General features: G+C 44.9%; 1 protein-coding gene across 1 annotated transcript; it reads right to left on the bottom strand.

Moving 5' to 3' along the window:
- Positions 1 to 10801: 10801 nt before the first annotated feature.
- Positions 10802 to 15711, bottom strand: LOC115142584 (neuronal pentraxin-1-like). Its single transcript, XM_029682147.2, has 5 exons — positions 15101 to 15711; positions 14396 to 14603; positions 13129 to 13373; positions 12662 to 12841; positions 10802 to 12046 (listed from the first exon to the last, which is right to left on the bottom strand). Exons 1-5 carry the CDS (start codon positions 15542 to 15544, stop codon positions 11825 to 11827), a joined length of 1299 nt encoding a protein of 432 aa, XP_029538007.1. The 5' UTR covers positions 15545 to 15711; the 3' UTR covers positions 10802 to 11824.
- Between the last annotated feature and the right edge of the window lie 10695 nt (positions 15712 to 26406).

Below are 26406 nucleotides of genomic sequence, written 5' to 3'. Positions count from 1 at the left end.
GGTATGTGTGTTTATCATGTTGTTTGTCAAACCCTGAGTCACCTCTCCACCTGTTTGTTTACAGGTATGTGTGTTTATCATGTTGTTTGTCAAACCCTGAGTCACCTCTCCACCTGTTTGTTTACAGGTATGTGTGTTTATGTTGTTTGTCAAACCCTGAGTCACCTCTCCACCTGTTTGTTTACAAATATGTGTGTCTACCATGCAGTGGAGGATTTAGGTATAAGCGACACGAGCAGCCGCCCAGGGCTGCATCTTGCCGGAGGCAGCACGGGGAGCCTCCCAGGGCTGCATCTTGCCGGAGGCGACACGGGAGCCGCCCAGGGCTGCATCTTGCCGGAGGCGGCACGGGGAGCCGCCCAGGGCTGCATCTTGCCGGAGGCGGCACGGGGAGCCGCCCAGGGCTGCATCTTGCCGGAGGCGGCACGGGGAGCCGCCCAGGGCTGCATCTTGCCGGAGGCGGCCGCCACTGCATCTTGGGAGGCCGCCCAGGGCTGCATCTTGCCGGGCAGGGAGCGGGGCATGGGAGGCGGCAGCCCGGACAAAAACATTTAGAATGGTGACATTTGCGCAATCGGTTTTCTATTGCTCATTTGCATGTCACGTCAATGATATCATGACCCTTGTCGGAGTAGGTGCCCTGATTCTAGTTTGTGAGCTAGGCAGGCTACTGCCTGGGAAGGTCTCCCACTCAGAAGTAACCAAGGAGGCTGTATGGTTCATTTGGTTCCTATTCTGAAAGTTTGATAAATTAGTGCATAATGACATCTATATTTAATAGTACAACAAATGAATTTAGGGTGTTAGACTCATATACTGTATTTCAATGCAAATTCAGGGGAACTTCTGAATTATTTTGGAGCAGCCTCTGGTACTGGCCAGGATGAGGAGCCATCTAGCTCCTCAGCCACACAGACCTCTTCAGAAATGATCTCGGAGCCATCCACCTCCTCAGCCACACAGGTGTCTTCACAAATATTGTCTGAGGATGAGGATGAAGACCCATTTGCTTCAACTTCTCCCCAGCAGGATTCTTCAGGTGTGTTTGTGCACATCGTTTATGATTATTTATTTGTGTTGTTCCAAATGTCTGAATAAAAATAGTTAGTTTTTTGCTGTTGGCAGGAGGCTGAAGGTGGGGTTTGCCCAGGGAGCTATACAAGCTAGAACCGCCACCATGTTGTTTGTGACCTCTCATAGGTCTGTTAAGATGGGGCCCATCCAGAGCAACTCACAGTAGTGCATTTTAATACTTTCTTTGTACTGGTCCCCCTTGGGAATGGAACCCACAACACTGGCACTGCAAGCGCCATGCTCTACCAACTGAGCTACACGGGACTACACACACTCGTACATACATACTCACACCACTCCCTCCCACACACACGTGCAACTAGGACAAAATGTGTTTTAACTAATCTCCAGTGCCAGTATGTGAAGGGATTTATTTCGGTGTGCAGAGGGCTTAGGTTTCCTTTCACAGGGACAACACTGTGGAAGTAATTAGTGTAAAGGGAGGGGATGGTTCCTCCACCACGCCATGGTTCCATGGTTCCAACTCATGTCAAACCTGATGTTTTCAACCGTAATCACCAGATGTGCAAGAACAAGTGCTCCAGTACCTTTCTCTTTGCTCTCTTTCTCTTTGCTCTCTTTCTCTTTGCTCTCTTTCTTGCTCTCCCTCAGTTTTTTCTCAAGTCTCTCTCTCTCTCTCTCTCTCAGGGCTTCCTCAGGTCTCTCTCTCTCTCTCTCAGGGCTTCCTCAGGTCTCTCTCTCTCTCTCTCTCTCTCTCTCAGGGCTTCCTCAGGTCTCTCTCTCTCTCTCTCTCTCTCAGGGCTTCCTCAGGTCTCTCTCTCTCTCTCTCTCAGGGCTTCCTCAGGTCTCTCTCTCTCTCAGGGCTTCCTCAGGTCTCTCTCTCTCTCCTCTCTCTCTCTCTCTCAGGGCTTCCTCAGGTCTCTCTCTCTCTCTCAGGGCTTCCTCAGGTCTCTCTCTATTTTCTTCATCTTTCTCTCTTCGTTGTATTCCTTCTGATTCCTCCCTGCATCAGTCCGTAAGCATTTTGTCTGTGATGTCTTCAAGACTGTATGTGTGTTGTATTATTATCTGTCTTTGTCTCTCTTTGTCTCTCTCGCTATCTGTTTGAAAGGTATGTACGGAGACATTTTATAGTGTCAGTCTGTGCTGCAGTCCCCTGTTGTTCTTTGATACTGTCTCTCCTTCTCTTGTCGGCCAGGCCTCAGTCCCAAAATATTATATAGTGTAAAGAAATAGAAAGGGTAAATTCTGTTGATAGAATTCTGCACTCCAGAACATGTGATCCAAAGTTATTATCATTTATTTTCCAAAACTCATCTGCTTTGGGAATATCTACACATCTACTGTGGTTTCTACCAAAAAAAGCTTTACTGAATTGAAAAGTCTAGACACTGATATTGTGCCAGCCAGAACTGTGTGTGTATATACTAAGTACCATAGTTGCAATGTAGTAGCTTAGTAGCTAACCCCCTCTCTGTCTCATTTTCCGGGGTTTAGTGTGCTAGCATGTGGTCCGCCTGTTTTAGGCTAAGTCCATTAGACTGCTAATCATTGAGAATGCAAGTTCTGCCTGTATTTCCCTATTCACCAGTTGTGCCCAACAGCCGTGACCTTTAAAATAGCAGATGCTTAATTAAGGAGGTTACACCTGCTGCTATTTGATTACAGCCCTTTTACCTAAAAAGCACTTCTGTCTGGTCTATCTGCAGCCCAAATTGGAATTTACATCAAGCCCGAGATACAGGTTGGCAGGCACTCACACAGACAAACACACATACACACACAAACACACACATACACACACAGATACACACGCATGGACACACACATACACACACAGATACACACACACACACACACACTCTTCTTTGTCTTTCTCTCTCACACAGACACTCTCTCTCTGACTCACTGACTCAGTATGCCTGCTCACACTACAGACACACTCTCTCTCTGACTCACTGACTCTGTAGTGTGAGCAGGCATACTGACACACACTCTCTCTCTGACTCACTGACTCAGTATGCCTGCTCACACTACAGACACAGACACTCTCTCTCTGACTCACTGACTCAGTATGCCTGCTCATACTACAGACACAGACACACTCTCTCTGACTCACTGACTCAGTATGCCTGCTCATACTACAGACACAGACACACTCTCTCTGACTCACTGACTCAGTATGCCTGCTCACACTACAGACAGGTGACATCGCATTTCTTCTTGGAGAAGTAACTTTTTAAGGAGATGCGTGCATGAGTATATACGTATGCTCAAGTGTGTGTGTGTGTGCGCACGAGTGTCGTACGTGCGTCCATATGAGCGGCTGGCACAGCCTGCGACTGACCTAATTATGGCAGGCCTGCTGGGGTGCGGCGCCCAGATTGTGTGTGTGTGTGTGTGTGTGTGTGTGTGTGCATGCGTGTTTGAGTGTGGTTACCTTCTCCTTAATTACTGTGTGTCACAAGTATCCTCAACTACCGTTGTAGCTAAATGTTCCCCACAGGTAAACAACAGGTCTCCAGTCCACACAGATGATTACATCCCAGTGCTCTAATCAGATTGCAGGTACTGTACTGTAGAGATGAATAGAAGTGCCAGCTCCGTCAGTTAGCTAGCAGATCTCCTTCCGGGCGAGGATTTATGTGTTTGTTGTTTTCGTGTGTGTATTCCCAAGGAGATAACCCTTCTCCTCCACACAAAATGTTGAATCCCGGGTGGTCTGTGGCAGGGGGTGTTTGGGAAAAGTTATTGCTGTCTCTACGACTGCTGCCTCACCAGCAAGATATCCGCAACAGAAATTCTCCAATCCCCGAATCGGGCTCGTTGAATGTTCAATTATTCATGCTGCTATTGCGGCGCTCGGGGGGGGGGTACTGGCATCATCGGCATTCCCCGACCTGGCTGTGAGATGGAATATGTACAGCATGTGCCTACCGGCCCGACGGCATCTATCATATTCCGTTCCCCCGTTATCAGACCCCCGTCCCACAGCACTCACTCTACCGCTCCCTCCATAACATGCTTTCTCTAACTCTCTCTCTCTTTACCTTGCACTTCCTGTCTCTCTCTACCTGTCTACCTCTCGCTCCACCTCTCTTCCCCTTTCTCCCGCTGAGTCCTGGTCACACACAGGCAAGCTCTGCCATTAGCGCTGTGATTACTCAAGAGGGAGCTGTGGTAAAGAAGGTGTTATCAAATGCCCTTAATGCCACAGCCAAGGGCCCTTGAATATGTGAAAGCGCATAATTGAGGGACCTTAGGGAGATGACATAGCTCACTTTACACCCTCCCTCTTTCCAGCTCTAGGTGGTCAGCATTGGTGACAGACCACATTCGTCCCACCTAGCCTTCTCCTGGGGTCTTCTATACACATGCGTTCACGCCCCCTTAGATTCCTATGATCTCAACCTGCCTGTGATTTCTCCTCCTCCCCTCTCCTGGCCTCTTTTCTCCTCTCCCATCCTCTCCCCCCCTCTCCCCTCCTCTCCTCTTCTCTCAACACTGTTTAGTCAATGCAAGGATCAGTTCAATGTCGGCTTTTTTCTATTATGGAAATCACTCGCCTCTGGTGGATGACCTGTTTCTGTGAGATATGCTGTGTAACTGGCTCCCCTGGGAGGGAGAGAGGGGGAGAGAGAGAGGATTGATAAGGAGAAAGAGAGAGCAGATTGATAAGGAGAAAGAGAGAGCAGATTGATAAGGAGAAAGAGAGAGCAGATTGATAAGGAGAAAGAGAGAGCACGATAGAGAAAGATAGGTGGGGAAGGTATCAGTGACAGTGTCTCGCTCTCTGTACAGTGTGTGTCGTGCTGTACTGTGTGCTCTCGGTGTTAACAGAACGTCCCACTGCACCAGTCCTCTTCCTTGTTAACTGCTGTCATGCCTGCTACCCCCTAAACTCTCTTCCCCTTCCTGAATCCGATCTCCATCTCATCACTCTGCCTCAGAGAGCTGCTACCAGAAACTCCCCCTTTTTAACAAGTCATGGCTCGCTAAAGTGGAAATCCGTATGTGTTTCCTCATCCCCTTGCTGCCTCTTCCCCGTTCCTCTTCAACTTCATGTTGATGTGCGTCACTCGTGCATTTTTCATGCTGGTGCCGGTAAGGGGGATAAGAACGCAGGGGTGCTAATGCTAAGCTAGGCTAGGCTACTCATCAATGTTTCAGGACAGATGGAGGTGGCGCGATGGGAGCTGGAGAGGTTATATTGGCCTGTGTACCGTCTTTTAGCCAGCCTTCCACAGCTATCCGACTGACCACGTTGCCCAGTGTCTGGGCAGTGTTGTCTGGTACACAGCCAATAACAGCTGGTCAGAACCACTGGGCTGGACCTGTCTGAACTGTGAATTCACCTGAGAGGTCAGAGAGCCGCAGGCATAGAGATCCTCCATCTGTGGACCTATAACTCAGCCTTTACTGACTGACACTGATACCATCCACCCTGCATTCGAGTGAATACAGCATTCGAGTGGGTCAAACTCGTAGTGGACAAAGTCTGCAACGAAAGGATCTCATTCAGGATAGATATGCTTCTTCTGCTTGTCTCTGGGTTGACTCACACCCAACATTGACATTGGTCTTACCTCTGATGGAAGGATGTCTGTCTGAGGAATCAGAAAAGAGGGCAATGGACACAGAAGGCCAGTAATGTTTCTTCTAGTCTACCTTTTGGGTTGGAATAGGAAGCCAGAGAATCTCCCACTCGCTCTCTCTCGCTCTTTCTCGCTCTCTCTCTTGCTTTCTCCAGTCTCCGTCCAACTGTAGTGGAGCTGTGCCGTCAGAGGACTCCCTATAACGAAGGAAGACACCACATGGATCCTGACCTTACCTGTGAGCGGGCTCATTATCCCTGCCTGCATCCAGTCCGGAAGACTCCGCTGCTCGTTAAATGCCACGAGCCAAGCTCGTGCTCCCTTCTGTGATTGCCTCTCCATGGCGAGAGGACCAGAGGAGGAGAGGAGAGATGAGAGGAGGAGGGAGGGAGGGAGGAGGGAGGTGTGGCTTTCTCTCTTTATCTCTCTTTAAAGACTCGGCTGAGTTGGATGGTCCACTTTTAGTCCTCAGCTGTTAGTAGAATCCCCCTTCACCCAGAGTGTCTGTTCAGTGCAGTTATGATAGAAGAGGGAACTGTTGCCTGCATGTTGCATGGGCTGAAATAACATGCTGACAGCCCTGCATACAGATGTAGGGGGGGGGGTTGGTTGGGATGGAATGGAATATCCAGATTTTCCTTTCATTTTTGCATTTGCACGTTTTAACTCATCGACCCCAGGCTCTCGTTATGGTGCACGGTGTTGTGCAAGTTTGTGCTCCCTGCGTCAACAAGCGGTATGACTGCTCCTCTGGACGAAAGCATTATTCATCTTCCTCCCAGAGACTAGTGCCACCTGGGACAGGTTAGGAATTAATGAGACAGCTGAAACGTCATCTCTTTATCCACTCAATCTGACAAAAAAAAACTCCTCCCTCGGAAAGATTTGCATTGCTGGGGAGGCACCATGAATCTTATTGGTATTGTCGATGGATATGGTGACGGATATGGCAATATTGGTGGACAGAGATGATTGGTTTTGTGGTGAGGTGGAACCGAACATTACATTGAAATATTGTTCAAATCGTCCCGATCAATCTTGATATGGTGGCGTTTACGGCTGTGGCGTACATTGGTTGACAGGGATCACTGGTTTTGTGGTGAACTGACACAACATGCCGTGTCACCTTTTGTGTATCGTTGCATCTAAAAAGTTGTGTCTTTGTTGGAGAATGACATAAATCATGCTCTTTCCTTCATAACGTATGTTCCATTATCCTTGAAATACAATTGCTATCATTGCCCATTTGTATTTATAGCAGCACTGCAGTGTAAAGCGAAAATAGCATTCCAGGAGCTTTCCAGGTCAGTGCTTAATACTGAGAGAAAATGTGTGTGTGAATATTTCTCAGGCTGACTCTTTCATTCCAGATAGTTATTTATGGGCGGTGGACTGGAGATCAATTGCACTGTGGATTCTGATTACAAAACGTAGCTCTATAAAGTGGGTTGGAGCCTGAATTGTGAAGTAGGGCACCTTATGGTGCCCTCTATGGTATGAGAGAAAACAGATGTTTACATATAGGCAAGAGAGGTGCCCTGGAAAACGTCAGCTCATGTAAACTCAGCATTTAAAAAGCAGCATATGTAACAACCCTTTGGCAGAAATCCTTACACTAAAGTCTTACTGTTTTTACATTGTCCTCGTAGAGTTTATTTAATTTAATGGTTTGTCTGTTTGAATTAAGATTGAGGGCTTTGATTTATGGACTGGTTAATTAATAATGACTTAAATTGGGATCTGAAATTACAGTTGTCCGGATCAATTCAAGTCTAGGTCAGTTTGACAGGAAAGTTATCGTGTTATATATGAGATTTCATAGGTTTCATAGGTTGATCCTTTGACTGATTTCTATCGGGGGCGGCAGGTAGCCTGGTAGTTAAATCGTTGGACTAGTAACCGAAAGGTTGCAAGATCAAATCCCTGAACTGACAAGGTAAAAATCTGTCGTTTTGCCCCTGAACAAGGCAGTTAACCCACTGTTCCTAGGCCGTCATTGTAAATAAGAATTTGTTCTTAACTGACTTGCTTATTTAAATAAAGGTGAAATAAAAATCAGTTTTAAGATCATTTATTTACATTTTTCAAGGGAATGTCTGCCTGGTACAATTGATGATGTCTCCTGGCGCAGAGAATATTCAGATGACCACTTCACAAATGCACGGTCGTACTCTAGCAATGCACTACAGCCTAGCAGCCTTACGCTAGCAGGGAATTAGTGAGCAGCGTAGTAAGCAGTAGTCCCAGTGATTATGATGGCATGGCCAGTCGGCCATTGACGGGTGCTTTCTGGTGACGTCAACTGAGAGGCTGGCTATAAACCGCTACTGTGGCAGTACTGTAGATCACCCTCCCTCCTCTCCTCTCCTTTGATCCTGCTGTTGTTTTGGACAGTATAGTGGAGCCTCATTCCTTGTCAACGTGATGTTTGTGTGATTCTCAACCCTGTCCTCATGCCACCCAGCCACTTCCACTTCTAATCTATTTCAGTAGTAGCACACCTGCTTAAACTAATCACAGGCTTGGCGATTTGTTGACTAGTGGATTGAGTGTGTAGCATGTCCTAGTCCTGGACTAAATAAATATATTGAGTGAAACATAGCAGAGTATTGACAGGGGTCTTCAAGAGGGCTGGGCACTCCCATATCAAAGCAGGGGGAGCTCCCTGCAGAGGTGTCATTCCCATATGGGGCACAAGGCCAAGTGCCCCCTCAGATTTGTCCTGTTTAAAAGTGTTCTGAGGTTAAATTGATTACAAAATGTCATTTTTAAGACCATGTTTTATCATAATTATAGATAAAAAAATATCTGTCAGTGGCATTTTGTAGAGGGGGCACACTTCCTGGACCAGGCATAGAGTACCCCCTCCCCCCATTCTCCCTAGTAAGTGGTTCCTTCCAAGGTGTACCATTGAGAAAAGATATGCTAGGCAGGATGCTAGATGCTTTAGTGCAGGGGTTCTCAACTCTGACCCTACGAGGGCCGGAGCCTGTTGGTTTTCTGTTCTACCTGATCATTAATTGCACACACCTGGTGTCCCAGGTCGAATTCAGTCCCTGATTAGAGGGGGGAAATGAAAGAACACAGTGGAACTGGCTTCGAAGTCCAGAGTTGAGTTTGAGGGCTCTAGTGCAGACAGTATCATTAGTGGAGGAAAGAGAGTGTTGAGTGACCACACAGAGCGTTTGATTTTATTTCAGCTGCCAGTGATGGGCACTCGTAAGCTATGTAGCCTATTGATTCCTTCTTGATAAATAAATAAAAGGAAAATGTTTTGTTTCTCTATAATACTAGTCTCCTACTGTAGCAAATTTATGAATTTTGCTTTAGCTATCCAGTTAGATAGCTTCCCAATATCCCAACCTCTTAACTAGCTGCAAAGCCATTTCAGGCTATCAATCAAGTTAGAGTAGCTTGTCAAACTATCTTAGCTGGCATGCCTGCTGGAAAGTTTGCTACAGTAGACTTTAGAAAATACTAAAATTGCTTTAATTCTTGGGCTATGATGCTATATACCAGTGTTGTACTAATCTCCTAAGGCATAAAGGTTCTTAAAGAATACATGTGCATCTTTAATTAAAATTCAAATTGAACAGGTAAAGAGGTATGATTATATAACCGATGCAGAAAAATGCAAATATTTGTGACATAGAAATAGGCATAATGATTGTGGCTGTAGATGCCAGTTAAAAGCTGCTTCGGGTGTTCCAAAAATGCTCAATTCTCAGATTTATCAGCACCCCTCTTCACCCCCCCCCCCCCCCTTCCTAACTATGCGCCCCCTCTAAAATAATGGATGGATGACACCCCTGGCTCCTTGTGTTGAACGTGTAAAACGAGCTCCCCCATAAGTTTTTGAATTACTGTTGGTTCAACCCACTAGTTTTAAACCACCCCTAGACTCATTGTGCAATTCCAACCCTTCTCCAGCATCGTCTACCAGTCCAATGTACTCTCTCAACCCTTCAGAAACAGGCCTCGAGTGTAACCAGTCCAGTTTGGTGTGTGTTCTGTATGAGGGCGAAATGATGATAGTGAGAAGAGTAAGGACGCCTGTTCTCTAAGGGAGAGATCCGACCTCATTACTTTGTCACTGGGCTCTTGACCTTGGGTAAGAGGTAGTGCACCTTGGGAGAATGAGTCTCTGGGTCAGTGAGGCTGTGTGTGAATGTTCTGTCCGAGCTAATGAGGGTCTGTCCCCTCAAGGGACCTCTTTCTCTTTCTGTCAGGGACTACATCTCCCATCTCTCCCCCTGGCTACCTACTAACTAAGGCCTACAGCTGCTCATTGCTCGCTATCTGATCAATGTTGGCTCTCAGGGAAGATCGCTTTTCTAACTGGTCTTTCAAGAGACCTTCCCTCCCAGTTCTCCCTCTGGATAACTAACTACCCAAGTGATTTATGAGTAACGGCCATAGATTTCTATGGTAACAGGAAGCCAAGCATGATGGTGCAGGCTGCACCATTTCTCCAAAAGCCATGCTGCAAGAGGTTAAGAGTTAAATGTGGGTGCTTCTCTGAGATGTTTGTGACACCATCTGATACGTGGGTGATGACGAATAATAACTGACTCAGCTCAATGCAGTAACTGTCAAAGTACAAGACCACCAGCATCCAGGACTGCAGTGTTTTGTTACATGATGCATGTTGATGGGAGAGGATGGCACTTAACACAACACTGTAAACGGATACAGAATGAAATAGAGCAGCAGTATAGGCTACAGTATAGCATGGCGCTTTCTGTAGGTTTGGATCAGATTTCATCGCAACCAATTGTATTGACTATGGCAAAGGGGAGTAATATGACTAGGCGTTTTCTTCTTTCGACAGCCTCGCTTTCATTAGGGCGGACTGCGCGCGCCTCAAACGCACGCACACACCACAAAGCATTTGGGAGTGTTGTCTTCTGCAGTCAGCTAAAAAGACACAGCACACACACTGTTTCACTTGTTCCCAGCACCTCTCTGACCTTCAGTCTGAGTTCAGGCGTTTTTCACTTATCCAGCACTAACGTCTTTCACCTACACCATGTGACAAGATTAAAGCAGATTTAACCAGCAATTATGATTCTCTCTCTCTCCCCCCACATTTTCCCACTCTCTCTTTCTCACTTCTCATCCACACTTTTTTTGCTGCCTACGATTAATGCCAGCCCATGAATAAACTTTTAACTCTTATGTATCACAATTTTATTACAAAAATTATATCTTTTTTTATATCTTTCAATGTTGCCATGCTTGGAGCATATAACAATCCAGTAGAAAACGACCCAGTCCCAGAAAGGATAGACAAGCAGATGTGGCAGCGTTTTGTCACTCAGTCATGCTGTTACTATACAGACACCGTCACATTCCGAATACAGACACCGGTAGTACAAACACCTGCCCAAACACGTGACCATTTCCGTGAACAAACCTCAATTCAATTACATTTATCAGAATAATAACAAGAAACGCTCCCACCCTCCCTCCAAATAAATACAAAACAAACAACACATATAATTTGCAACATAAAACGTATGCGCTGAATATTTGCACTAGCCCAAGGCACCCAGGCTTTGTTGCATGTTGGCAATTAACGACATTCGTTTACAGGGTTTACAGGAGACACTTTGAAGCGAACGACAATTACAAATGATTTTTACAGTCCGACTTGCAGTGTCCTTCAACGTACCGTCGGCGCCCTCTCTCTACATGGCTCTCGTCATTCACAGTGCAAGATCCGGGGGGGTGGGGGGTTGAGGGATTTGGAGGGCGCTGTATCATTTCACGGCGTCAAATACTGACAATACTTGGACAGACAGCGTGAGTTCCACTCTAGAGGCTGGCTCCATAAATGCCGCACTGTGCTGTGAATTGTCTAACATAAGGCGTGGATTGCCCAGCTGCCAGTCCAAGACAAAATAAGCGAATCAAAAAAGCTAAAGTGCGCTTGCAACAAAACTCCAATAGAAAACCAAACAAACAGATACCAACACTGTCCAACTGAGGTTTCCAAGACGAATTAGATTTTTCACAAGATCAAAAAAAATGGTTTCGTACATAAATATCTAATAGAAATCCCAGGTATAAGCTTATCATTAAATAAATACCAAATAGTCTGTAACGAACGTCAAAATGAAGACAAGAACGACAGAAGCTCAAAAGAAATACAGATAAATCGGATTGGCCTTGGTCTCATGTCGGAATGCAGTTCAGTTGAGCACACGGCACGGCTCGAATGTCCACTTGGTAGCTCCACCGAATACTTCAATGTTGGACTCCGACCAAGAGAATACGTTGCCAGTTTGCGCTTTACTGTTGCAGGTTGCCAGGTTATAAATATCCCCGATGGAAAGCTTCCTATCCCACATGTTGAGATTTGCTAGCTCACCCACGTATGCTTGTGTGGCGTCGAAACCTCCCCCCAGCGTGTCCTGCGGAGCAACAAGATGACAAGTTCAAGGTTAGTGGCGCGAATTGTGGTTACGCGCGTGGCCTTTCTTTTACGCATGGCCAATCTATTACAAATGTGTGTAATAAGCTAATCATCCTGTACTGTATTAGGAAGGAATACAATTGTCCTGTACCATGGAAATGCATTGATTTCTATTTCTAACTATCATAAAACTATAATAAAAAGCAGCTACTCTTCGTGACAGGTCCATCACAACCGAAGCCCAAATTGAACCATTTACACACGTTATGTGCTTTTCATGACAAGATATGCCTTTTACTCTTTAATTGCTACAGATTTGCCACTTTTCTATCTGAAATGGATTGTGCATTGTCCCAATTGAGGGATTATTCTACGATATCTAACTCGAGGGCCTTAATTAGATGGCTACGTCTTAATTGACAATTTCGTCAAGGTCTCTCAACTTTCCCATTAACTTGAATATTCCTTTGATCATTAGAGAGAGAACGTGCTCTAATATTTTCATTACTAATGGATATAATTATTTCCCCCAGGCCATTTATCTCAATATATCACGACCTGCATACCAATGTAATACAAAGTTAGTTCATCCTCATTTAGTGAACCCTCTTACCTGCTCTTGTCCCAGTACGAGGACCCCCTGCGGCTTGATGGGATGGTATGGCGCCAGATTCTCTCCACTGCCCCGCAGCACTCCGTCCTGAAACGCCTCCCACATCCCGTCGCGCGTGGTCCAGGTGATGCAGATGTGATGCCACTTCCCGTCGTTGATGATGAACGGCAACTTGGCCACCTGCAGCATGGACAGCGCACCCATTACTGAATGTTCAAATAGGCCTGGTCTAGAACTAATGATTGCTACGGTTTTTTATTTTTTCAGACATAGAACTGGCTGTAAATGCAATATTTGTATAGTTAAGTTGCTTGTCACGTCTCCATAATTTTCCCAGACATTGCATAATGAATGCTGCGTAGTTTAATTTGCTAGTCTGGCACACCACATTTACGCATGGCGATCTGACCATTTTGCCTATAACCAAATTCTGTGTAGAATATGCCATTGCCGTCAGCGATCATTACCTTATCATTGATGAGTATCTCCATCGGGTTATTTCCCCACTCAATCAGCACCAGCTCGTTGGCCTGCCCTGGGACAGCGTAGGAGAAAGGTGTGCCCACTCCGGGCGACGCGTTAGATTTAATCCACAGACACACGGTGAAGGCATACATCTCCGGCAGGGTTCTCTTGGCTTTGGCGTACATGTAGTTGGTTCTCAACGGGAATGTCAGCTGGAACTTGTCCAGTGGTCTGTTGTCTTTCCCACCTGCGGACGAAACGTAGGCCTACTTGTTTACCTTTCAGTGATTTCTATCATTTACATTGCACTCATAGGCCTATGTTATAGTCAGTTATGTCATATCATGTGATTGATTGATTTATTCGTATACGTGGTTTGCTCCACCAGTAGAGATGTTCGATCCCCAACTAAAGGTTTTCTCCTTTCTTTTTAGTTTTTTGACGATGCTATGATTTATATAATTGGCTTAGAACAGACTGTGCATCTCTCTCCTAACCTATTATCTGCGGTATGATGTGACCACGTGAGCAGGGCAAACAGGGAATTGCTCTCTCTCTCTCTCTCTCACTCACACACACGCGCCACCCCTTCCTAACCTCCAACCCCCTCATTCTCCCCATCACTTTCGGGTTGTCAGTAAGGAACTAAACCTTGATTGATGTTCCAAAATGTGCCTATCGGTCTCCAACACTGTGCGCGCTTTATCAAGCACTGCGCACATCGTTAAAAACCCTCTGGTAAAGTTCCTGCGTGGCTCTGTCCCCTACAAAACCAACGACTCTCGTTCACAGTCACTGGAAATAAAGCGATCATTGGCTGTTGCTCCATGCCACGTTAATTATTATCCCAGCGTGGCATCACTGTGTTAATATGAGATATGCAAAGCAATGCAGCTACCTCCCTCTCTCCATCGCCCATATCCCATTACGCACTGTGGTGAGAACTGTGCTGCGGCACAGTCTGTATTGACAAGCTACTGTGGTCTGCGGGTTGTAGTGATACTTCATGTGCACCAGGTAATTAACCAAGTGAAATGCAGTGTTGTTTTTAGAAATTGGCATTGTTTTAGACATATAAACAATTGAGTGAGGCAATTCCACCATTATTTGGATGATTTTTTTTTTTACTATTAAAACTTTATGCACAAATTATTATCAAAATAATGAAATACATTTAGTCGTTTCTATAAGCAAGCATTCACATGAACATAACTATTATAATGACTGTGTACATTTGGACATGATCTCTTTGCCTCATATCTCACTCACCTTTCTCTAGGTCCGTTATCCGGTGATGCATGGAAGTCAGCGTGGACTCCACTCGGTTCCGCTGGTCCGTATCGTTTTTCTGACCCGGTTTGGTCTCCTCCAGGGTGTTGACCCGGGACAGCACCTGCTTCTCCATATCGTCAATCTTGTTCTGAAGCAGATCTTTCAGACTATTCGCCTGGGCCGTACCGTTGTTTCGGCTGTATTGCTGTACCATGGAACAAGGACATAGGAACAAGGACATAGGAACAGATAAGATGGGACGATTAAAATAACTTTGGGTTTAAATAATCACTCCTACATGCACGAGGCGGGGCTCGTCGTGGGTAAAGCTCTGGTGCTTAGCTCGTTTGTGGAGGGCTTACTGCCTCGGCAATTTGCATCAAATGCCTAAATTGGTCCAAAGATGAGGCGTCTGTCTGTCCTTATCAGGAGTGTGGTGCGGCTTTATGTAGTGCTCTAGAGTAATCACTTTACGACTGGATGCGGAAAAGAGCTTTAAATAGGTCTATAGCATTAGTGACTGGACTGAAATAACCCTATAGTAAGCAATTCACAACTATATAGAGCACTTATAACTAGCACATTGAGCTCTACGTGCTATACAACCAACCGAGCCGATTGGAAACGCGTAGAATGGATTAAAAGTGGATTGAAAGCTCAAACTGCATTCCAAATTACTAGGTCAAAATATCCAACGCATACCTCAAGATTCTCCAGCCTCTGTTTGAGAGTCTGTAAAGTCTGTCCTAGTTGAGCGAGAGTGTCCTGAGGACCCCTTGATACGTCCCCCATAGTGTTCTTGGCGCCCGGTACTATTCTCCGGCCTCCCGCTCCCGCCTCGGGCAGACTCTGGCTCTCACACCGGCTCAACTTGGACGTTAGTTCCCTGATTGTCTCCTTTTGGTTCATAATGGTCTCCTTTTGCTGTAACACGGTCTCCCTCAATTGCATCACCGTCGTCTTCAAATCCTCTGCCGGACCGCTGTTCTGCATCGTAGCCGCGCACAAGTCCATATCCTTGGGCACAGACGTGCAAATAAACTGGGTCTGTCCGAAATCTTGCGTTGACCCCTCCAAAACCAAGAATGAAAGTAGGAAAAGTTGCCAAGAGTGTCCCTCAATGATTCCAGGCATGTTTCCTGACATGTGTGTGGTGTTGCAGCCGCGGAGTTTGTTTTCGGGCAGTTGGTTTCAGCACCACGGAGCTGTCCCCTGTCTGTAGCTGTGAGGTTTCAGTTCTGCTCGTCCTAGATTTTATAGGCTAGCCACAGCCGGGATGAGTGCAGCGTTGAGGCAGGTTCTCTGCAGCACAGTGGGGAGGAAGCAGGTTGTGCTGCTTAATCACGTCCAGACTTTTATTTAAGGTGGACCGAGGCGATTAGAAGCATATTGTATATGTTTTACACCACTGCATGACGTGAGTCGTGTACTATTATGTTGTCAGTCAGGAAATGCAGGACCAAGTAAGATAAAGCACTGCTCTACTATTTTAGGAATGAGTTTCTTAGGCTGCTATTATTATGGTCTGCAATTCACATTTACAAATACAGAAGTGAGAATAGGAGAATATGAACTTGTTTTACCAGGAGTAAATATATTATAGATGGCAGTCTGCTTTACATTCTTTACATTCTGAAGTTCAACTGGCATTTAAATCCATCCCAAAAAACATGTTTTATTAGATTCAACTACAGTCGTTTCGAAGTCATATATCAGTACAGTGCATTGAAGTGATTGAATTTGAACGAACTCGTGTATTGCATTAGGCCAAGTATAGCCTATGTGTCTGAAGTTCCACCTTAAAGGAAGCCACTCCCCATGCCCCTAGAGTGAGGATCCACTCCCCATGCCCCTAGAGTGAGGATCCTGGCAGAGTCCCTCTCGCTGACGATCCAACAGAGTATTCTCTCTCTCTCTCTCTCTCTTTATTTTTCTTTCTTTCTCTCTCTGTCCATCTCTCTCGCTCTGTCTCTCTCTCTCTCCATCTCTCTTGCTCTCCAAGAGAGCTCTGGCCCCCCAATGGTGGAACAAACTCCCTCACGACGCCAGGACAGCGGAGTCAATCACCACCTTCCGGAGACACCTGAAACCCCACCTCTTTAAGGAATACCTAGGATAGGATAAAGTAATCCCTCTCACCCCCCCCCCCCCTTAAAATATTTAGATGCACTACTGTTCCACTGGATGTCATAAGGTGAATGCACCAATTTGTAAGTCGCTCTGGATAAGAGCGTCTGCTAAATGACTTAAATGTAAATGATTTCTCTCGCTCTGTCTCTCACTCTCACCTTCCACGAGTTGTCTCATTCATCCCCATATTTCCCCACAGACATGGGTTTATCTGATGCAATCTCGGTGCAGTGTCATGTTTTATTTCCCACGTGGGGACGAGATGTCACTCATACAATGAATCTACCTGCCTGTATGTTCATCACACAATATAATATGCATGACATACATTCACATTAAAAGTATTGCATTAGGCTATTAATATTTTGCCCATAGTCTGGACTCCTTGGTCTGAACTCCTGGATGCCATAAAAAACTTGAAATTCTGCTTATGGAATTTTTTTTTTTCATGTGTGAGGTAGGCTACAGAGGATTCTGGTTCAAATGTGTCTCTGGCATATTCATTGCAAGGAGTAACTTTATTCACTTTATTCAAATGAAACGATAATTAATTGTCTGCACTATACCTTCATCAGACCAGTTGGCATCAAGTTTCTCATGTGTGCTCGTCCATGCAATAATAGACAATATCTTGTCACCCAATTCAGCAACCCACAAAAAAACGTTAGTCAAAGTAAATGCATAAATCATGAAATTATCTTAGGCTAAGCAAATAGATAATTAGTCAGTGATTGAGTCCATGTAGGCTACATTTCCTCACAGAGCAAACGTCCTCCTCAAAAATGCGGAGTCAAACAAAAAGGAACGCTGAAGTACCGTTTTTCAAACCCTCACCATTCATCCGAGGGGTGCTAAAAGGATATGAAATCAATGTAACATGTTGTTGCGTAACAAGCACAGAGGCTAGCACATGAATATTTATTAAATACAGGGAGGGAAAACGCGCCATTTCACAGATGTCACTGGAAATATTTGATTTCCCTTTTGGTGAAAGGTGAGAGAATTTCCCCCCTCATTACTGAGCTGCTGGGAATGATCGGGAAACGGATTTTAATATAGCGACAGCCAATATATAGTGTCTTTGGTGAGTCTAGTTGTCCTAGCCAACTGGGCCAAAACCGGTTGAATCACCGTAATTACAACCAACAAATGTAATGCGATGAGGTGGAAAACTGAAGGGAATTTGGTATTTTTTTAACCCAACTTTTGATTTAAATCCAATGACATGGTGACCTTTTTTTTCGTTGAATTCACTTAGTTGACAACTCAACCAAATGTAAATCAAAACGTTGAACTGACGTATGTGCCCAGCGGAAGGCTACTTACTACACGACAGCATAGCTCTTTTTCTCTCAACCAGTAGGCCTATGAAAGCATCAGCACTGCATCAATACAGCACAAGTTGTTAGCCTATAGACTCGGTCCTCTTGTGAAACAAATGGCCACTCAAACCCTAGACTTAATAAAGAAGCTTACCATTGTTTTATCAACTGAACATATAGTTGTATAAGACTGTGACACGGAAGCGGTCTCGGTAAAAAACAATGGCAGAAATTCGACAGACTCATCTGTCGAGTTTAATTGGTTTAATTATCGATCGCGTGCGTTGTAATCAGCAAGGTGCCAAGCCTATGGTGGGAAAAAGTCAAGATAACAAACGGTTAATGGCTAAGTCTAATTGCGCCTGCAAGAGCTCATGTTGAAAATCCCCCTTATCTCAGCACATAAACAAGGCGCTTCTACGTCTCAAATTGCACCCTATTCTACAGTGCACTCCTTTTTTAAAAACTTTTTATTTTTTTACTTTGCAAGTCAGTTAAGACCAACTTCTCATTTTCAATGAGAGCTTAGGAACAGTGGGTTGTTCAGGGGCAGAAGGATAGATTTTTACCTTGTCAGGGACTTGACCTTGCAATCTTTCGGTTACTAGTCAAATCAAATCAAATCAAATCAAATGTATTTATATAGCCCTTCGTACATCAGCTGATATCTCAAAGTGCTGTACAGAATTCCAAGTGCTGTAGTCCAATTCTCTTGTCACTAGGCTACCTGCCGCCCCGCGTACTGGGTAGTGGCAGGTAGTAAGGCAGGACTTTGGTCAAAAGTAGTGCACTATACAGAGAAAAGGGTGCCGTTTGGAAAACAAAAATGTTCAGCCTTTGCCATTAGGGCGCACCTATGCATAGGTCAACACGTTAACGTTCATTATCTATCGCCCAGCCCCAACAGGCAATACAATAGCTGTTTACCATATGGGAGCAAATTAGCCAGTGTTCTATGCATTAGATCCACAGTACTGTAAACGATCAAGCTGAACTCTAACCCTGCTGGGATGTAGGACAATCCTACTGGGAGACCAGAGTCGGCCCAGCAGCTTGCCTCGGATATATATTCATATTTATCCTTCATATCTGTTGCATAAGAAAGAGTAGCGCCATATGCTCAGCCAAACGCTTCCTCTCCCCTATTTGATATCTCTGCCAGTCTTTCCTATTTTTTTAGACAGGAGAAGTTGCATAAACGAACAGAGTTGTGACTGAGGACTCTGGGCATATTTTGTAATTTTTAATTAGTAAGCTGATTTGTAGTCTTATCGGAACGTTTGGAGCACTTTCCACTAAGACGACAGCCGTTTACATGCCAGAACTTAGGATCAATTAAATGTGGACAAATGTAATGACCCTGTGATGGTTCACTGTTCCACTGCACCAACCCTGTGAGTTGATTGCGGTTTGTCTCTACCTAGCTGCATCCCTCCAAAATTGTTTTAAATTCAATCGAAAATGTCGCTGTTCACAACTCTCAATGGTCATTTTGGCCCCTGTGCATCTCGCCTGAGCAAAAACCTAGGGGAACAACGGGTCTTGTTAATAGCACCAAGTCCGTTCAGAGGCTGTATACGCTAGCTCTAGTTTAGATAATATAGCATAGCTGGACACGTCCCAAACGGCACCGTTTTCTCTTTATAGTGCAACACTTTTGACCAGAGCCCACGATCTTGGTCAAGAAAGTAGTGCACTAAAAAGGGAATAGGATTCAATTTGAGATGCAAAAATGGGAGAATGGACTGCGATCGGTAATAATCAGTCTCCCTGTGCCTACTGAATAATGCAAGGCCTTTATAACAAAACCCAATATCTAAGAGCACAGATAGAGAAATACTTTTTAACACTCTGCACCACTACTCCTTTATATGACCGGCATCTGCAATGGCGGGGAGGAGGAGGGGGCAGCGAACAAGCACAAACAAACCAAGGCTATGGGTGCTTCCCAAATGGCACTATATTCCCTATTTATATATTCCCTATTTAGTGTACCCATGGACCCATAAGGCTCTGATAAAAAGTAGTGCACTATATAGAGTATAGGGTGCCATTTGGGATGCATACCTGTGTCTGAAATGTTTATGTCTTCTGTATGTTGTGTGCACCATAGGTAATAGGGTGCCATTTCAGACGCTCCCCAAGAAAAGGTTGGCTCACAGCTATATGGAATGGTTCAGAGAGAACACCAGTTTTAGCAATGTTTATGCAGTGTATTTGTTTACTGTCCAGTACTGCTTGGCTGGGAAAAAAATGGTGTTTAAACACAGTAAGTTTATATGCTACTGTGAGTTTAGCCCTATACGTTTTCCTGCTTAATACTGTAACTCTGGACGCTCCCCTGTTCTTCCAGTCTTGTTATCTCCCTTCCCATCATGCCATAGGAGTCTGTATGTCTGCCTGTCTGTCTGTCAAGCTCACCGTGGGTGGTTTCCCATGGGGAGTATGGCTGGGGAGGTAGGGAATAGGGATAACAGACAGAGACAGGATGGGGTGAGCCAGACATGGTGAATGGTTCTGTCTAGAGGTCTATGTCTGACCCATTCTTTCCCAAGGGTGTCCATGTGTGTAGGTTAGACATGCAGGGAATGATACAGCCACTAATAACAGCTCTGCAGCCCCATTGTCAATGGCACACAGCTCTCAGTCTAGTACAGTCTCAGTTATCTTAACATCACCTTGAAGAGAGAGTTCACCCATACTTTATGATTAGTTATGTTAGCATCAATAACCTGTAGAAATATTCAGTATGGAAGGGATAATCAACGAGGGGCTATGCGTTCTTTGGAAAAGAATGAACTACGTGGAAGGTGTGTTCTATGACGCACTAGAGAACACATAGCGCCCTGAGTTGATAACCATTTTATACCACTGCTATCATTTAACACATTTGCCTCTAGAAATGTGTTTATTTGCCAGTAGAAATGTGTTCAACATCCACTGAAGTAGCTCGAACATGGAAGAATGAACTATCGCCATTGAGTTCTACTGTGCAAATGTACCGTGCGTTATAGGGAATTATAAACTGGGTGGTTTGAGCCCTGAATGCTGATTGGCTGACCGCCATGGTATATCAAACTGTATACCATGGGTGTGACAAACATGTATTTTTACTGCTCTAATTACTTTGGTAACCATTTTATAATAGCAGTAAGGCACCTTGGGGGTTTGTGGGATATGGCCAATATACCATGGCTAAGGGCTGTATCCAGGCGCTCTGCGTTGCATTGTGCATAAGAACAGCCCTTAGCCGTGGTATCTTAGCCATATACCACACCTCCTCGGGCCTTATTGCTTAAATATACCATGGTTAAGGGATGTGTTCAGGCACTCTGTGTTGCGTCGTGCATAAGAACAGCCCTTAGCCGTGGTATATTGGCCATGTACCACACCTCCTCGGGCCTTATTACTTAAATAATGCACACTCTAGAATGTCCTTCAAGCCTATCAGAAACAAGTATTCAACAATGCCATGGTATAAATAGACAATACATTTCTACAGGTAATTATGCTAACATAACTAATCATCAAGTTTGTTTGAACTATCTCTTTAAACTAATGTTAGGATAATATATGCCATAACAAAATATACTCAAACTAAACTATTGCTTTAAGCCCAGCACAAGACTTGCCACTGCACACAAAGCACTGCCATCCTGTGACTTATTCCCCACACATTAAAACCCAAAGTGACAAAAACAAATACCAGGCACTCTTTGTTCTGCAGGCACTAAGCTAACTTTATAGGTAATAATTCTCCTCAGTCTGCATATTAGCGCTTTCGCAAAGACAGCGCTGTTTATCAAACTACCTACACTACTGGGCTTCTTGGGCCTCGTCCAAAACAAACAGCCTCCCACACTTCCTGATATAGCTCTTCACCTACGACAAGTGTGTGGTCGGAAAACGTGTTCAGATGGGGAGACAGATTTTCCCTTAACTTGCCGTAAGATTTTAATGACTGTTACGTGCCAGTTCCTCGTACATACTGTAGTAACCATAACAAATGACTGTTTGGAAGCATGCCACAGTGTTAACAGTTGGTGGTTCTAATGAGTGGACAGCCCCAGCAGATGTGTAATTGGTGGTGTGTTAGTCAGGTTGTGTCTCAAATGGTACCCCATTCACTATATAGTGCACTACTATGGACCCTGGTCAAAAGTAGCACACTACATAGGGGATAGGGTGCCATTTTGGGACGCAAGCCTGTCTCTCTCTGCAGGTGAAAGTGTGGGGAGAGGAAGGAACACACACAGGAAGGACGAAGCTCCTCTTTGGTTGTGTCTGGGAGCCTCATGCCTGTTGTAGGCTCTATTCACTCTAACAAGATCAACAGCTACATTGGAGAGAGATGTTTGACCCCGCAATGTCTCTTGACAGTCTGCCTTCCCCAATTACCTATCAAAGACTCTTTTGCTAAGTCTTCAAGGAGTGTTTTCAGTATATGGGGAGGAGCTCAATTGGCATATGGATGATGAACCCTATTAAAAAAACAATAATCTGAAGGCTTTTTATAATTTTAGAGATGCCTGATACACCACACTATGCATGAGGTCTGTCAATGGAGATTCTCCCAGGTTCTTTGACACTGTACAAACTCATTGCGTTTCAAGTTTGAGTATCAGTGTACCAGTGGTGGAAAAAGTACCTAATTGTTTTACTTGAGTTGTCACGCCCTGATCTGTTTCACCTGTCCTTGTGCTTGTCTCCACCCCCCTCCAGGTGTTTCTCATCTTCCCCATTATCCCCTGGGTGCTTAAACCTGTGTTTTCTGTCTGTCTGTGCCAGATCGTTTTGTTCGTTCAACCTACCAGTGGTTTCTCTTGCTCCTGTCTTTGCTAAAGTCCCTGTTTCCTGGTTTTGACCTCTGCCTGACCTGACCCCGCCTGCTGTTCCAGTGCCTTACACCCTCTCTGGATTATTGACCCCTGCCTGCCTTGACCTGTCATTTGCTTGCCCCTGTTTAAAGAATAAACATTTGTTTCTTCAACACTGTCTGCACCTGGGTCATGCCTTAAAACGTGATATGAGTAAAAGTATAGATACCTTAATAGAAAATGACTCGAGAGAAAGTCACCTAGTAAAATACGACTTGAGTAAAAGTCTAAAAGTATTTGGTTTTTGAATATACTTAAGTAAATGTAATTGCTAAAATATACTTCAAGGTACGTCAAGGTAAAAGTATAAATAATGTCAAATTCCTTATATTAAGCAAACCATAAGGCATCATTTTCTTGTTTTCTTAAATTTACGGATAGCCAGGGGCACACCAACACTCAGACATCATTACAAATGCAGCATTTGTGTTTAGTGAACCAGATCAGAGGCAGTAGGGATGATCAGGGATGTTCCCTTGATAAGTGTGTGAATTTGAAAATGTTCCTTTCCCGCTAAGCATTCAAAATGTAACAAGTACTTTTTTGGGGGTGTCAGGGAAAATTTATGGAGTAAAATGTCCATTATTTTCTTTAGGAATGTAGTGAAGTAAAAGTTGTCAATAATATAACTAGTAAAGTGAAGAACAGATACAATAAAAAAAGACTTAAGTAGTACTTTAAAGTATTTTTACTTAAGTACTTTACACCACTGTAGTGTACCAAGCGCGTCACCTTAGCTCATCATCAAAATGTCATTGTATGTGTTTCCAATGATATGGAACACTGTGCACACTGATAATATAAATTATATAATATAAAGCTGGTAATTTGAATCCTAGATGCTGATTGTCGGAAAGCCATGGTATATGAGACATAAACCAGGTGATTACAATCTTGTCTCATCGCTGCAATTACCCAACAGGCTCGGCCAAGGTCAAGTCATGCGTCCTCCGAAACATGACACGCAATGCTGCTTCTTAACACCCGCTTGCTTAACTCAGAAGCCAGTTGCACCAATGTGTCAGAGGAAGCACTGTTCAACTGACAACCTTAGTCAGCTTGCAAGCACCCGGTCTGCCACAAGGAGTTGTTAGAGCGCAATGAGCCAAGGAAAGTCCCCCCCCCCCCCGGACAACAACACTGGGCCAATTGTGCACCGCCCTATGGGACACCCAGTCACGGCCAGCCGTGACACAGCCTGGGTTAAACCCTAGGCTGTAGTGACGCCTCAACACTGTGATGCCTTAGACCGCTGCACCACTCGGGAGGCCCTAGCACCTCTGAGGTTTGTAATATATGGCCAATATACCACGGCTAAGGGCTGTATCCAGGCACTCATCGTTGCGTCGTGCGTAAGATCAGCCCTTAGCCGTGGTATATTGGCCATAGATCACCCCCTCTGGGCTTAAATATATAACATATTGTTACTGCAGGATGGGGACTACAGATGAACACAGTTCACCTTGTGAGTCTGGACCGTCCCCACTCCCTTGGGGTGTCACAGCACCGAGTGGCACCAGTCTGGTAGCAGCCACGACTCACCAGGCCGCATGCACGCACGCATACACATACACACATCCAATCTGCTTTACCCAATTACTGTTCTTTAAGTTTTCAGATCAAGGACTTTTTGCACTCAAGGAGAGTTTTCTGTGTATGGGGAGGAGCTTAGTGGATGGATGAAAAAACCCTCTTCAATTATTGCACTGCAACGTTTTCTGAAGGCCTTTTATATTCTTAGAGATGCATTGCTATTTCCTCACATCGCCACACTTTGCATGAACACGGTCGACGGAAATTCTCCCAGGCCCTTTGACCCTCCACAAACTCTGTGCATTTTCCGTCCGAGTGTCCGTGTACCAAGGGCGCTCTCCTTAGCTCATCATCGAAACATCACTGCATGTGTTTCCAAAGATATGAAACCCTACAATGCACAGAATCATAACCATTTAGCACCTCGCTATAGCGCAACACTTTACAGCAAGAAAGCACACGGTGCAAAGAGATAAATTGTGTTATGTGCCAACTGCCAAGCCAATTTGGACGTTTTAGTTGGACGCTTTAACAATGCTTTTACAATACGTCACTGTTTCAACAGACGCAGCACTCTTAAAAGGCAAGCTGAGGATACCCTATCTGGGGGGGATTATGAAGTTTAAAAGATCTTTAATACCTCAACAGAGAACAAAGAATTTGCTTTAAATGGCTCACATTCTGTGGGCTGGGGCATTTCAGGTTGCTCCCCATAGCTGGAGTCAACATTGTGGTAATGTTGGCGGTTGGCGGCAGTTTACTTTCCTCTGCTTGGATTTGAATCTCTTTATCAAGGACAAACCCAATTAAAAGGAGCCTGCTGTCTCCCAAGCAGGAGACCAGCTCCCATCATGCACTTCACCAGACGGCGGTGGGAGCCCCACAGCAGTTGTCGAGGTCACCAGAACCTTCTTGTGTGATTTATGGGGAGTTGGCCAGCTTCAGGGGGTTTGCGGGGACTTGGCCTACTTCAACTCCAAGGTGGTTTGTGGGGACTCTGCACACTCCAATGTGTTTTGTGAGGACTCACTCCAAGGTGGTTTGCGAGGACTCACTCGACACACTCCACTGTGTCTATATAACGAAAGATGAAAAATCACCCAAGTAGCGTTAATTAAAGTGGGTCCACATTCTCCACCAAGGCATCCTTCAGCTTTGGGCTGAGTTTGCAGATACCCAGGTTCTTACTCCTGTCCTGTGTGTTTTATGTATGATTCGTTTCCTTCTTGCGTAACAGCCATCTTAGATTACGATAGTACATCATTCGATGGTGTCTTAAGTCTTCAGTGTCCACCTGTCATTGGTCTGCTCTTAAAATAGAATAGCTCTAACTCTACACTGTGGGGTATGTCAATGTTCTGAGGACCTCACATGATGCAGTATACTTTATCAAAGGCTCAATTGATATCATTCAGTTCATATATGGCAAGGCTGTTCACTGTTGGTCCTGGAGGGCCAAAACACGTCTGGTTTTCATCCTCTCCTTCTAATCAGGGACTTAGTCAGACCTGGGACACCAGGTGAGTGCAATTAACTAGCAGTTAGGAACAAAAAAACAGCGGCGTTTTGGCCTTCCGGGGATTTGAACAGCCCTGATATATGGGCGTACTGCATATATGATAGTGACATTACGCTTGAGTAACTTGCGACACTTAAACGTTTGTCAGGTCTAATGCTTCACACCTCCCTCTGAAGTGGAATTTGATTGATCCTTAACACATTGCGACAGGATGCTGCTTTTGGTGCGCATAAGTGTGTTCTCGCAACATGTGCCTAGCTACATTAAAGACCTTGATAGACATGCTGTCAGAGAGCTATTTTGAATATAAAAAGCCCTCTTTTGTATCAGTTTGAAATACCTCTTCTGTCATGTAGTTTTGACGTGAAAGGCCACTTGACATTCTCCCCTCTCTTTACAAGGAGCTTGGTCTATAATGCCAGATGTCCACCAGATGCATATATGTTTTGTTTTGCCGAATGTCAACCCGCATTTTCCATACTTGACGCACATGTGCTTCACTTTTCAACTAGCTAAAAGCTAGCTAGTTGGAGTCTGTGACTGTGCTTCTGTTTGTACCACCGCACGGTTAAGTAACGCAGGAGTTGAAAATATTGAACGCATGCGGTACCCCCCAGCGTAGCGTTG

The sequence above is a fragment of the Oncorhynchus nerka genome, linkage group LG15 (genome assembly GCF_034236695.1).
Source record: "Oncorhynchus nerka isolate Pitt River linkage group LG15, Oner_Uvic_2.0, whole genome shotgun sequence".
In the NCBI taxonomy this organism is placed as follows: domain Eukaryota; kingdom Metazoa; phylum Chordata; class Actinopteri; order Salmoniformes; family Salmonidae; genus Oncorhynchus; species Oncorhynchus nerka.
The sequence above is the reverse complement of the archived record's forward strand: the minus strand, read 5'-3'. Positions and strand labels throughout refer to the sequence as shown.